At 53.4% G+C, this 13,461-nt stretch overlaps 1 protein-coding gene across 1 annotated transcript in view; it reads left to right on the top strand.

Annotated features, from left to right (window-relative positions):
- The window catches only part of LOC147094644 (uncharacterized), a 60,926-nt gene that overhangs the window by 40,161 nt on the left and 7,304 nt on the right, over positions 1-13,461 (top strand). Inside the window, exon 5 of the mRNA XM_085974465.1 lies at positions 11,544-11,727. Coding sequence (XP_085830591.1) covers positions 11,544-11,727 — 184 coding nt within the window. The remainder of the gene's footprint in view (positions 1-11,543; positions 11,728-13,461) is intronic.

Genomic DNA, 13,461 nt, shown 5'->3' with positions numbered 1-13,461 from the left:
ACGGGGTTAGATACAGAGTAAAGCTCCCTCTGTACTGTCCCATCAAACACTCCCAGGGCAGGTACAGCACGGGGTTAGATACAGAGTAAAGCTCCCTCTACACTGTCCCATCAAACACTCCCAGGGCAGGTACAGCACGGGGTTAGATACAGAGTAAAGCTCCCTCTACACTGTCCCATCAAACACTCCCAGGGCAAGTACAGCACGGGTTAGATACAGAGTAAAGCTCCCTCTACACTGTCCCATCAAACACTCCCAGGGCAGGTACAGCACGGGTTAGATACAGAGTAAAGCTCCCTCTACACTGTCCCATCAAACACTCCCAGTGCAGGTACAGCACGTGTTAGATACAGAGTAAAGCTCCCTCTACACTGTCCCATCAAACACTCCCAGGGCAGGTACAGCACAGGTTAGATACAGAGTAAAGCTCCCTCTACACTGTCCCATCAAACACTCCCAGGGCAGGTACAGCACGTGTTAGATACAGAGTAAAGCTCCCTCTACACTGTCCCATCAAACACTCCCAGGGCAGGTACAGCACGGGTTAGATACAGAGTAAAGCTCCCTCTGCACTGTCCCATCAAACACTCCCAGGGCAGGTACAGCACTGGGTTAGATACAGAGTAAAGCTCTCTCTACACTGTCCCATCAAACACTCCCAGGGCAGGTACAGCACGGTTTAGATACAGAGTAAAGCTCCCTCTACACTGTCCCCATCAAACACTCCCAGGGCAGGTACAGCACGGGTTAGATACAGAGTAAAGCTCCCTCTACACTGTCCCCATCAAACACTCCCAGGGCAGGTACAGCACGGGTTAGATACAGAGTAAAGCTCTCGCTACACTGTCCCATCAAACACTCCCAGGGCAGGTACAGCACGGGGTTAGATACCGAGTAAAGCTCCCTCTACATTGTCCCATCAAACACTCCTAGGGCAGGTACAGCACAGGGTAAGATACAGAGTAAAGCTCCCTCTACACTGCCCATCAAACACTCCCGGGGCAGGTACAGCACGGGGTTAGATACAGAGTAAAGCTCCCTCTGTACTGTCCCATCAAACACTCCCAGGGCAGGTACAGCACGGGGTTAGATACAGAGTAAAGCTCCCTCTACACTGTCCCATCAAACACTCCCAGGGCAGGTACAGCACGGGGTTAGATACAGAGTAAAGCTCCATCTACACTGTCCCATCAAACACTCCCAGGGCAAGTACAGCACGGGTTAGATACAGAGTAAAGCTCCCTCTACACTGTCCCATCAAACACTCCCAGGGCAGGTACAGCACGGGTTAGATACAGAGTAAAGCTCCCTCTACACTGTCCCATCAAACACTCCCAGTGCAGGTACAGCACGTGTTAGATACAGAGTAAAGCTCCCTCTACACTGTCCCATCAAACACTCCCAGGGCAGGTACAGCACAGGTTAGATACAGAGTAAAGCTCCCTCTACACTGTCCCATCAAACACTCCCAGGGCAGGTACAGCACGTGTTAGATACAGAGTAAAGCTCCCTCTACACTGTCCCATCAAACACTCCCAGGGCAGGTACAGCACGGGTTAGATACAGAGTAAAGCTCCCTCTGCACTGTCCCATCAAACACTCCCAGGGCAGGTACAGCACTGGGTTAGATACAGAGTAAAGCTCTCTCTACACTGTCCCATCAAACACTCCCAGGGCAGGTACAGCACGGGTTAGATACAGAGTAAAGCTCCCTCTACACTGTCCCATCAAACACTCCCAGGGCAGGTACAACACGGGGTTAGATACAGAGTAAAGCTCCCTCTACACTGTCCCATCAAACACTCCCAGGGCAGGTACAGCACGGGTTAGATACAGAGTAAAGCTCCCTCTACACTGTCCCATCAAACACTCCCACGGCAGGGACAGCACGGGTTAGATACAGAGTAAAGCTCCCTCTACACTGTCCCATCAAACACTCCCAGGGCAGGTACAGCACGGATTAGATACAGAGTAAAGCTCCCTCGACACTGTCCCATCAAACACTCCCAGGGCAGGTACAGCACGGGTTAGATACAGAGTAAAGCTCCCTCTACACTGTCCCATCAAACACTCCCGGGGCAGGTACAGCACGGGTTCGATACAGAGTAAAGCTCCCTCTACACTGTCCCATCAAACACTCCCAGGGCAGGTACAGCACGGGTTAGATACAGAGTAAAGCTCCCTCTACACTGCCCCATCAAACGCTCCCAGGGCAGGTACAGCACGGGTTAGATACAGAGTAAAGCTCCCTCTACACTGTCCCATCAAACACTCCCAGGGCAGGTACAGCACAGGGTTAGATACAGAGTAAAGCTCCCTCTACACTGTCCCATCAAACACTCCCAGGGCAGGTACAGCACGGGTTAGATACAGAGTAAAGCTCCCTCTACACTGTCCCATCAAACACTCCCAGGGCAGGTACAGCATGGGTTAGATACAGAGTAAAGCTCCCTCTACACTGTCCCATCAAACACTCCCAGGGCAGGTACAGCACAGGGTTAGATACAGAGTAAATCTCCCTCTACACTGTCCCATCAAACACTCCCAGGGCAGGTACAGCACGGGTTAGATGCAGAGTAAAGCTCCCTCTACACTGTCCCATCAAACACTCCCAGGGCAGGTACAGCACGGGTTAGATACAGAGTAAAGCTCCCTCTACACTGTCCCATCAAACACTCCCAGGGCAGGTACAGCACGGGTTAGATACAGAGTAAAGCTCCCTCTACACTGTCCCATCACACACTCCCAGGGCAGGTACAGCACGGGTTAGATACAGAGTAAAGCGCCCTCTACACTGTCCCATCAAACACTCCCAGGGCAGGTACAGCACGGGTTAGATACAGAGTAAAGCTCCCTCTACACTGCCCCATCAAACGCTCCCAGGGCAGGTACAGCACGGGTTAGATACAGAGTAAAGCTCCCTCTACACTGTCCCATCAAACACTCCCAGGGCAGGTACAGCACAGGGTTAGATACAGAGTAAAGCTCCCTCTACACTGTCCCATCAAACACTCCCAGGGCAGGTACAGCACGGGTTAGATACAGAGTAAAGCTCCCTCTGCACTGTCCCATCAAACACTCCCAGGGCAGGTACAGCATGGGTTAGATACAGAGTAAAGCTCCCTCTACACTGTCCCATCAAACACTCCCAGGGCAGGTACAGCACAGGGTTAGATACAGAGTAAATCTCCCTCTACACTGTCCCATCAAACACTCCCAGGGCAGGTACAGCAAGGTTAGATGCAGAGTAAAGCTCCCTCTACACTGTCCCATCAAACACTCCCAGGGCAGGTACAGCACGGGTTAGATACAGAGTAAAGCTCCCTCTACACTGTCCCATCAAACACTCCCAGGGCAGGTACAGCACGGGTTAGATACAGAGTAAAGCTCCCTCTACACTGTCCCATCACACACTCCCAGGGCAGGTACAGCACGGGTTAGATACAGAGTAAAGCTCCCTCTACACTGTCCCATCAAACACTCCCAGGGCAGGTACAGCACGGGTTAGATACAGAGTAAAGCTCCCTCTACACTGTCCCATCACACACTCCCAGGGCAGGTACAGCACGGGTTAGATACAGAGTAAAGCTCCCTCTGCACTGTCCCATCAAACACTCCCAGGGCAGGTACAGCACGGGTTAGATACAGAGTAAAGCTCCCTCTACAGTGTCCAATCAAATACTCCCAGGGCAGGTACAGCACGGGGTAAGATACAGAGTAAAGCTCCCTCTACACTGTCCAATCAAATACTCCCAGGGCAGGTACAGCACGGGTTAGATACAGAGTAAAGCTCCCTCTACACTGTCCCCATCAAACACTCCCAGGGCAGGTACAGCATGGGTTAGATACAGAGTAAAGCTCCATCTACACTGTCCCCATCAAACACTCCCAGGGCAGGTACAGCACGGGTTAGATACAGAGTAAAGCTCCCTCTACACTGTCCCATCAAACACTCCCAGGGCAGGTACAGCACGGGTTAGATACAGAGTACAGCTCCCTCTACACTGTCCCATCACACACTCCCAGGGCAGGTACAGCACGGGTTAGATACAGAGTAAAGCTCCCTCTACACTGTCCCATCAAACACTCCCAGGGCAGGTACAGCACGGGTTAGATACAGAGTAAAGCTCCCTCTACACTGTCCCATCACACACTCCCAGGGCAGGTACAGCACGGGTTAGATACAGAGTAAAGCTCCCTCTACACTGTCCCATCAAACACTCCCAGGGCAGGTACAGCATGGGTTAGATACAGAGTAAAGCTCCCTCTACACTGTCCCCATCAAACACTCCCAGGGCAGGTACAGCACGGGTTAGATACAGAGTAAAGCTCCCTCTACACTGCCCCATCAAACGCTCCCAGGGCAAGTACAGCACGGGTTAGATACAGAGTAAAGCTCCCTCTACACTGTCCCATCAAACACTCCCAGGGCAGGTACAGCACAGGGTTAGATACAGAGTAAAGCTCCCTCTACACTGTCCCATCAAACACTCCCAGGGCAGGTACAGCACGGGTTAGATACAGAGTAAAGCTCCCTCTGCACTGTCCCATCAAACACTCCCAGGGCAGGTACAGCATGGGTTAGATACAGAGTAAAGCTCCCTCTACACTGTCCCATCAAACACTCCCAGGGCAGGTACAGCACAGGGTTAGATACAGAGTAAATCTCCCTCTACACTGTCCCATCAAACACTCCCAGGGCAGGTACAGCAAGGTTAGATGCAGAGTAAAGCTCCCTCTACACTGTCCCATCAAACACTCCCAGGGCAGGTACAGCACGGGTTAGATACAGAGTAAAGCTCCCTCTACACTGTCCCATCAAACACTCCCAGGGCAGGTACAGCACGGGTTAGATACAGAGTAAAGCTCCCTCTACACTGTCCCATCACACACTCCCAGGGCAGGTACAGCACGGGTTAGATACAGAGTAAAGCTCCCTCTACACTGTCCCATCAAACACTCCCAGGGCAGGTACAGCACGGGTTAGATACAGAGTAAAGCTCCCTCTACACTGTCCCATCACACACTCCCAGGGCAGGTACAGCACGGGTTAGATACAGAGTAAAGCTCCCTCTGCACTGTCCCATCAAAAACTCCCAGGGCAGGTACAGCACGGGTTAGATACAGAGTAAAGCTCCCTCTACACTGTCCCCATCAAACACTCCCAGGGCAGGTACAGCACGGGTTAGATACAGAGTAAAGCTCCCTCTACAGTGTCCAATCAAATACTCCCAGGGCAGGTACGGCACGGGGTAAGATACAGAGTAAAGCTCCCTCTACACTGTCCAATCAAATACTCCCAGGGCAGGTACAGCACGGGTTAGATACAGAGTAAAGCTCCCTCTACACTGTCCCCATCAAACACTCCCAGGGCAGGTACAGCACGGGTTAGATACAGAGTAAAGCTCCCTCTGCACTGTCCCATCAAACACTCCCAGGGCAGGTACAGCACTGGGTTAGATACAGAGTAAAGCTCTCTCTACACTGTCCCATCAAACACTCCCAGGGCAGGTACAGCACGGGTTAGATACAGAGTAAAGCTCCCTCTACACTGTCCCATCAAACACTCCCAGGGCAGGTACAACACGGGGTTAGATACAGAGTAAAGCTCCCTCTACACTGTCCCATCAAACACTCCCAGGGCAGGTACAGCACGGGTTAGATACAGAGTAAAGCTCCCTCTACACTGTCCCATCAAACACTCCCAGGGCAGGGACAGCACGGGTTAGATACAGAGTAAAGCTCCCTCTACACTGTCCCATCAAACACTCCCAGGGCAGGTACAGCACGGATTAGATACAGAGTAAAGCTCCCTCGACACTGTCCCATCAAACACTCCCAGGGCAGGTACAGCACGGGTTAGATACAGAGTAAAGCTCCCTCTACACTGTCCCATCAAACACTCCCGGGGCAGGTACAGCACGGGTTCGATACAGAGTAAAGCTCCCTCTACACTGTCCCATCAAACACTCCCAGGGCAGGTACAGCACAGGTTAGATACAGAGTAAAGCTCCCTCTACACTGTCCCATCAAACACTCCCAGGGCAGGTACAGCACGGGTTAGATACAGAGTAAAGCTCCCTCTACACTGTCCCATCAAACACTCCCAGGGCAGGTACGGCACAGGTTAGATACAGAGTAAAACTCCCTCTGCACTGTCCCATCAAACACTCCCAGGGCAGGTACAGCACGGGTTCGATACAGAGTAAAGCTCCCTCTACACTGTCCCATCAAACACTCCAAGGGCAGGTACAGCACGGGTTAGATACAGAGTAAAGCTCCCTCTACACTGCCCCATCAAACACTCCCAGGGCAGGTACAGCACGGGTTAGATACAGAGTAAAGCTCCCTCTACACTGTCCCATCAAACACTCCCAGGGCAGGTACAGCACAGGGTTAGATACAGAGTAAAGCTCCCTCTACACTGTCCCATCAAACACTCCCAGGGCAGGTACAGCACGGGTTAGATACAGAGTAAAGCTCCCTCTACACTGTCCCATCAAACACTCCCAGGGCAGGTACAGCATGGGTTAGATACAGAGTAAAGCTCCCTCTACACTGTCCCATCAAACACTCCCAGGGCAGGTACAGCACAGGGTTAGATACAGAGTAAATCTCCCTCTACACTGTCCCATCAAACACTCCCAGGGCAGGTACAGCACGGGTTAGATGCAGAGTAAAGCTCCCTCTACACTGTCCCATCAAACACTCCCAGGGCAGGTACAGCACGGGTTAGATACAGAGTAAAGCTCCCTCTACACTGTCCCATCAAACACTCCCAGGGCAGGTACAGCACGGGTTAGATACAGAGTAAAGCTCCCTCTACACTGTCCCATCACACACTCCCAGGGCAGGTACAGCACGGGTTAGATACAGAGTAACGCGCCCTCTACACTGTCCCATCAAACACTCCCAGGGCAGGTACAGCACGGGTTAGATACAGAGTAAAGCTCCCTCTACACTGCCCCATCAAACGCTCCCAGGGCAGGTACAGCACGGGTTAGATACAGAGTAAAGCTCCCTCTACACTGTCCCATCAAACACTCCCAGGGCAGGTACAGCACAGGGTTAGATACAGAGTAAAGCTCCCTCTACACTGTCCCATCAAACACTCCCAGGGCAGGTACAGCACGGGTTAGATACAGAGTAAAGCTCCCTCTGCACTGTCCCATCAAACACTCCCAGGGCAGGTACAGCATGGGTTAGATACAGAGTAAAGCTCCCTCTACACTGTCCCATCAAACACTCCCAGGGCAGGTACAGCACAGGGTTAGATACAGAGTAAATCTCCCTCTACACTGTCCCATCAAACACTCCCAGGGCAGGTACAGCAAGGTTAGATGCAGAGTAAAGCTCCCTCTACACTGTCCCATCAAACACTCCCAGGGCAGGTACAGCACGGGTTAGATACAGAGTAAAGCTCCCTCTACACTGTCCCATCAAACACTCCCAGGGCAGGTACAGCACGGGTTAGATACAGAGTAAAGCTCCCTCTACACTGTCCCATCACACACTCCCAGGGCAGGTACAGCACGGGTTAGATACAGAGTAAAGCTCCCTCTACACTGTCCCATCAAACACTCCCAGGGCAGGTACAGCACGGGTTAGATACAGAGTAAAGCTCCCTCTACACTGTCCCATCACACACTCCCAGGGCAGGTACAGCACGGGTTAGATACAGAGTAAAGCTCCCTCTGCACTGTCCCATCAAACACTCCCAGGGCAGGTACAGCACGGGTTAGATACAGAGTAAAGCTCCCTCTACACTGTCCCCATCAAACACTCCCAGGGCAGGTACAGCACGGGTTAGATACAGAGTAAAGCTCCCTCTACAGTGTCCAATCAAATACTCCCAGGGCAGGTACAGCACGGGGTAAGATACAGAGTAAAGCTCCCTCTACACTGTCCAATCAAATACTCCCAGGGCAGGTACAGCACGGGTTAGATACAGAGTAAAGCTCCCTCTACACTGTCCCCATCAAACACTCCCAGGGCAGGTACAGCATGGGTTAGATACAGAGTAAAGCTCCATCTACACTGTCCCCATCAAACACTCCCAGGGCAGGTACAGCACGGGTTAGATACAGAGTAAAGCTCCCTCTACACTGTCCCATCAAACACTCCCAGGGCAGGTACAGCACGGGTTAGATACAGAGTACAGCTCCCTCTACACTGTCCCATCACACACTCCCAGGGCAGGTACAGCACGGGTTAGATACAGAGTAAAGCTCCCTCTACACTGTCCCATCAAACACTCCCAGGGCAGGTACAGCACGGGTTAGATACAGAGTAAAGCTCCCTCTACACTGTCCCATCACACACTCCCAGGGCAGGTACAGCACGGGTTAGATACAGAGTAAAGCTCCCTCTACACTGTCCCATCAAACACTCCCAGGGCAGGTACAGCATGGGTTAGATACAGAGTAAAGCTCCCTCTACACTGTCCCCATCAAACACTCCCAGGGCAGGTACAGCACGGGTTAGATACAGAGTAAAGCTCCCTCTACACTGCCCCATCAAACGCTCCCAGGGCAGGTACAGCACGGGTTAGATACAGAGTAAAGCTCCCTCTACACTGTCCCATCAAACACTCCCAGGGCAGGTACAGCACAGGGTTAGATACAGAGTAAAGCTCCCTCTACACTGTCCCATCAAACACTCCCAGGGGAGGTACAGCACGGGTTAGATACAGAGTAAAGCTCCCTCTGCACTGTCCCATCAAACACTCCCAGGGCAGGTACAGCATGGGTTAGATACAGAGTAAAGCTCCCTCTACACTGTCCCATCAAACACTCCCAGGGCAGGTACAGCACAGGGTTAGATACAGAGTAAATCTCCCTCTACACTGTCCCATCAAACACTCCCAGGGCAGGTACAGCAAGGTTAGATGCAGAGTAAAGCTCCCTCTACACTGTCCCATCAAACACTCCCAGGGCAGGTACAGCACGGGTTAGATACAGAGTAAAGCTCCCTCTACACTGTCCCATCAAACACTCCCAGGGCAGGTACAGCACGGGTTAGATACAGAGTACAGCTCCCTCTACACTGTCCCATCACACACTCCCAGGGCAGGTACAGCACGGGTTAGATACAGAGTAAAGCTCCCTCTACACTGTCCCATCAAACACTCCCAGGGCAGGTACAGCACGGGTTAGATACAGAGTAAAGCTCCCTCTACACTGTCCCATCACACACTCCCAGGGCAGGTACAGCACGGGTTAGATACAGAGTAAAGCTCCCTCTACACTGTCCCATCAAACACTCCCAGGGCAGGTACAGCATGGGTTAGATACAGAGTAAAGCTCCCTCTACACTGTCCCCATCAAACACTCCCAGGGCAGGTACAGCACGGGTTAGATACAGAGTAAAGCTCCCTCTACAGTGTCCAATCAAATACTCCCAGGGCAGGTACAGCACGGGGTAAGATACAGAGTAAAGCTCACTCTACACTGTCCAATCAAATACTCCCAGGGCAGGTACAGCACGGGTTAGATACAGAGTAAAGCTCCCTCTACACTGTCCCCATCAAACACTCCCAGGGCAGCTACAGCATGGGTTAGATACAGAGTAAAGCTCCATCTACACTGTCCCATCAAATACTCCCAGGGCAGGTACAGCACGGGTTAGATACAGAGTAAAGCTCCCTCCACACTGTCCCATCAAACACTCCCAGGGCAGGTACAGCATGGGTTAGATACAGAGTAAAGCTCCCTCTACACTGTCCCATCAAACACTCCCAGGGCAGGTACAGCACGGGTTAGATACAGAGTAAAGCTCCCTCTACACTGTCCCATCAAACAATCCCAGGGCAGGTACAGCACGGGTTAGATACAGAGTAAAGCTCCCTCTACACTGTCCCATCAAACACTCCCGGGGCAGGTACAGCACGGGTTCGATACAGAGTAAAGCTCCCTCTACACTGTCCCATCAAACACTCCCAGGGCAGGTACAGCACAGGTTAGATACAGAGTAAAGCTCCCTCTACACTGTCCCATCAAACACTCCCAGGGCAGGTACAGCACGGGTTAGATACAGAGTAAAGCTCCCTCTACACTGTCCCATCAAACACTCCCAGGGCAGGTACAGCACGGGTTAGATACAGAGTAAAGCGCCCTCTACACTGTCCCATCAAACTCTCCCAGGGCAGGTACAGCACGGGTTAGATACAGAGTAAAGCTCCCTCTACACTGTCCCATCAAACACTCCCAGGGCAGGTACAGCACAGGGTTAGATACAGAGTAAAGCTCCCTCTACACTGTCCCATCAAACACTCCCAGGGCAGGTACAGCACGGGTTAGATACAGAGTAAAGCTCCCTCTACACTGTCCCATCAAACACTCCCAGGGCAGGTACAGCATGGGTTAGATACAGAGTAAAGCTCCCTCTACACTGTCCCATCAAACACTCCCAGGGCAGGTACAGCACAGGGTTAGATACAGAGTAAATCTCCCTCTACACTGTCCCATCAAACACTCCCAGGGCAGGTACAGCACGGGTTAGATACAGAGTGAAGCTCCCTCTACACTGTCCCATCAAACACTCCCAGGGCAGGTACAGCACGGGTTAGATACAGAGTAAAGCTCCCTCTACACTGTCCCATCAAACACTCCCAGGGCAGGTACAGCACGGGTTAGATACAGAGTAAAGCTCCCTCTACACTGTCCCATCAAACACTCCCAGGGCAGGTACAGCACGGGTTAGATACAGAGTAAAGCTCCCTCTACACTGTCCCATCACACACTCCCAGGGCAGGTACAGCACGGGTTAGATACAGAGTAAAGCTCCCTCTACACTGTCCCATCAAACACTCCCAGGGCAGGTACAGCACGGGTTAGATACAGAGTAAAGCTCCCTCTACACTGTCCCCATCAAACACTCCCAGGGCAGCTGCAGCACGGGTTAGATACAGAGTAAAGCTCCCTCTACACTGTCCAATCAAATACTCCCAGGGCAGGTACAGCATGGGTTAGATACAGAGTAAAGCTCCATCTGCACTGTCCCATCAAATACTCCCAGGGCAGGTACAGCACGGGTTAGATACAGAGTAAAGCTCCCTCCACACTGTCCCATCAAACACTCCCAGGGCAGGTACAGCACGGGTTAGATACAGAGTAAAGCTCCCTCTACACTGTCCCATCAAATACTCCCAGGGCAGGTACAGCACGGGTTAGATATAGAGTAAAGCTCCCTCTACACTGTCCCCATCAAGCACTCCCAGGGCAGGTACAGCACGGGTTAGATACAGAGTAAAGCTCCCTCCACACTGTCCCATCAAACACTCCCAGGGCAGGTACAGCATGGGTTAGATACAGAGTAAAGCTCCCTCTACACTGTCCCATCAAACACTCCCAGGGCAGGTACAGCACGGGTTAGATACAGAGTAAAGCTCCCTCTACACTGTCCCATCAAACACTCCCAGGGCAGTTACAGCACGGGTTAGATACAGAGTAAAGCTACCTCTACACTGTCCCCATCAAACACTCCCAGGGCAGGTACAGCACGGGTTTCCTCCCTAACCTGACCTCTGGACGATCACTTTGCAGAAGAAGTCTCCCTCGAATGAGAGGGATGCGGGGAAAGAGGAGCACCCATCGATTAAGCGGCTGAAGCGTTGCATCATCACGTGCGGGGTGCGTCGTAACTATAAGAAGCTTTTCGAGAACTGCCGCTCCAACAAGGCTAAGATCAGGGTCCTACGACAAGAACTGGAGGACCTGGGGATTCAAGGTAACTGCATACATACCCCTTAAAACTATCTGTGGGGTCCCGTACCCCGGGGAGAGTCAGCGCCCGCCATGACCCGTACCCTGGGGAGAGTCGGCACCTGTGAGGACCTGTACCCCGTGGAGATTCGGAGCCTGCAGGGACCCGTACCCCGGGGAGAGTCAGCGCCCGCGGGGACCCGTAACCCAGGGAGAATCGGCGCCCGTGGGGACCCGTACCCCGGGGAGAGTCGGAGCCTGCAGGGACCCGTACCCCGGGGAGAGTCAGCGCCCGCGGGGACCCGTACCCTGGGGAGAGTCGGTGCCTGTGAGGACCTGTACCCCGTGGAGAGTCGGAGCCTGCAGGGACCCGTACCCCGGGGAGAGTCGGTGCCCGCGGGGACCCGTAACCCAGGGAGAATCGGCGCCCGTGGGGACCCGTACCCCGGGGAGAGTCGGAGCCTGCGGGGACCCGTACCCCGGGGAGAGTCAGCGCCCGCGGGGACCCGTAACCCAGGGAGAATCGGCGCCCGTGGGGACCCGTACCCCGGGGAGAGTCGGTGTCTGTGGGGACCCGTACCCCGGGGAGAGTCAGTGCCCATGGGGACCCGTACCTCGGGGAGAGTCAGTCCCCGTGGGGACCCGCACCCCGGGGAGAGTCAGTGCCCATGGGGACCCGTACCTCGGGGAGAGTCAGTACCCGTGGGGACCCGTACCCCGGGGAGAGTCGGTGCCCCTGGGGACCCATACCCCGGGGAGAGTCTGTGCCCGCGGGGACCTGTACCCCGGGGAGTGTCGACGTCCGCGGGGACCCGTACCCCAGGGAGAGTCGGTGCCCGTGGGGACCCGTACCCCGGGGAGAGTCGGCGCCCGCAGGGACCCGTACCCCGGGGAGTGTTGGTGCCCGTGAGGACCCGTACCCCGGGGAGAGTCGGTGCCCGTGGGGACCAGTACCCCGGGGAGAGTCTGTGCCCGCGGGGACCTGTACCCCGGGGAGTGTCGGCGTCCGCGGGGACCCGTACCCCAGGGAGAGTCGGCGCCCGTGTGTTGTGTGGGTCTAAGAAAGAATTGTGCCTGGCCTCCACAATGTGTCTGTGACAAATTGGCCAGACCCGCCCCACGCCCCAGTGGTGGGCCAGCTCGGCCCAAACGCTGGGAGAGGCAAGGTATAAAACCGGCCGCCCTGGTCTGCCCGCAGGCTGGCAAGCAGCATACCGGGGAAGCTTATGTCAGATACCAAGAGCTCAATACTACCGAAGCCTAGAGGAGTATAGAAAGTGCAGGGGTGAAATTAAAAAGGAAATTAGGAAAGCAAAGAGAGGGCATGAAAAAACATTGGCAAGTAAAATTGAGGAAAACCCAAAGATGTTTTATGAATACATTAAGAACAAGAGGATAACCAAAGAAAGAGTAGGGCCTATTAGAGACCAAAAAGGTAGCCTGTATGTGGAGGCGGAAGACAAGACATGCGTAAGGTTCTTAATGAATACTTTGCGTCTGCGCAAAAGAGAGGGACGATGCAGACATTGTAGTTCAACAGGAGGAGTGTGAAATATTCGATGAGATAAACATAGTGAGAGGGGAAATGTTAAGGGGTTTAGCATCTTTGAAAGTAGATAAATCGCCAGGCCCGGATGAAATGTTGTCCCAGGCTGTTAGAAGCAAGGGAGGAAATAGCGGAGGCTCTGACCATCATTTTCTAATCCTCTCTGGCTACAGGCGAGGACTGCTAACGTGGTACCGTTGTTTAAGAAGGGGG

The sequence above is a fragment of the Somniosus microcephalus genome, unplaced genomic scaffold, assembly GCF_052327205.1.
Source record: "Somniosus microcephalus isolate GS21.2 unplaced genomic scaffold, FLI_Smic_1.0 unresolved_chr1, whole genome shotgun sequence".
In the NCBI taxonomy this organism is placed as follows: domain Eukaryota; kingdom Metazoa; phylum Chordata; class Chondrichthyes; order Squaliformes; family Somniosidae; genus Somniosus; species Somniosus microcephalus.
The sequence above is the reverse complement of the archived record's forward strand: the minus strand, read 5'-3'. Positions and strand labels throughout refer to the sequence as shown.